At 44.6% G+C, this 1098-nt stretch overlaps 1 protein-coding gene across 1 annotated transcript; it reads right to left on the reverse strand.

Annotated features, from left to right (window-relative positions):
* Positions 1-330: 330 nt before the first annotated feature.
* LOC138249604 (potassium voltage-gated channel subfamily E member 1-like) lies at positions 331-705 on the reverse strand. The gene has a single exon (XM_069203547.1). It carries the CDS (start codon positions 703-705, stop codon positions 331-333), a length of 375 nt encoding a protein of 124 aa, XP_069059648.1.
* Between the last annotated feature and the right edge of the window lie 393 nt (positions 706-1098).

The following is a 1098-nucleotide window of genomic DNA, read 5'->3' on the forward strand; positions in this document are numbered from 1 at the left end:
CACAGTGTTAAGCATTGTAACAAAGCTCCTCAACAGCCTCCTGTTGCAGCGAAGGAGCTAGGCGAAGGGCAAGTATTCAAAGGCAATGCAAGGGACCCCAAATGTCAAGGCAAGGGTAGCAGCTTCTAACCCTAGCTACTACTAATCGAGGTCTATGGTACGATGATTACTCTATTGTATTGTATTGTATTGTATTGACTTAGGGCCGAAGTCAACAGTCAGAGGTGATTGCAATTGGGGCCTGGAAAATTGAACCTGGCAATTGGACGTGCTGTCACTAACCACCCAAGCAACTATATGACCTGGATGATGCTTTGAGCAATCAAAGTCTTAGAGGGGCTTCATCACCGGGATCTCGTTGCTCGGTTGTTCCAATGGAAACTCTTTGTGAATTAACAGGCAGGTGTTATTAGTCGCCATAGTTCTAGCTTCGAACATCTGCTTATCCTCCTTCTCCCAGCCCCGTTCGACGTATGTGTGGAAGGGATCCTTGGAACTCTCCCGCTTCTTCGAACGGATGTAGCTCACCATGATCCCAAATGTGAAGAAGCCGAAGAAGCACAACACCAGAAGGACATACACGACTTCAAAGTCATCCTGAGGCTTGGCAGGGCTGGGATTCGTGGAATTCTTTTCACCGTTCATATATTCTTTCAGGAGATTAGAAAGGAAAACACTGAAGTCGGTGCTATTCATTTCCTTCATCTCGAATTTTCATAGTTTCCCCAGGTAAATCTTTATTTCTGGAATCAAATAAAAATAAAAATAAAACATATTCAAATATGTGCGCGTTGCAGAGATTCATTTTTGGTACAGCAATTACAGCCAGTTGTGAACAATCATCTCTTCATTTCAGTAAAGAACATAAAATAAGATAACTAAAAACAAGAACAATGGTATGCCACAGCCTGCCACGGCGAAGCAACACACTGTGCCAGCGGGCACTACTCGCTGGTAAAGGGGGATTACGCCGCACTAGCATCAGGCAGTGCAGCATGCCAGATAGTGGCGATTTGGAGCTTGTCCCTTATGCGCCATCAGAAACCATGATAAAGGAAAAAGGACAACCTTTCATCATATCTGAGCTTCTGATTGGCC

Source organism: Pleurodeles waltl, chromosome 8, assembly GCF_031143425.1.
Source record: "Pleurodeles waltl isolate 20211129_DDA chromosome 8, aPleWal1.hap1.20221129, whole genome shotgun sequence".
In the NCBI taxonomy this organism is placed as follows: domain Eukaryota; kingdom Metazoa; phylum Chordata; class Amphibia; order Caudata; family Salamandridae; genus Pleurodeles; species Pleurodeles waltl.

Bases quoted from the DNA above. Each gene is read 5' to 3' on its own strand.
- LOC138249604 (XM_069203547.1), bottom strand. From the start codon at position 705: ATGAAGGAAATGAATAGCACCGACTTCAGTGTTTTCCTTTCTAATCTC.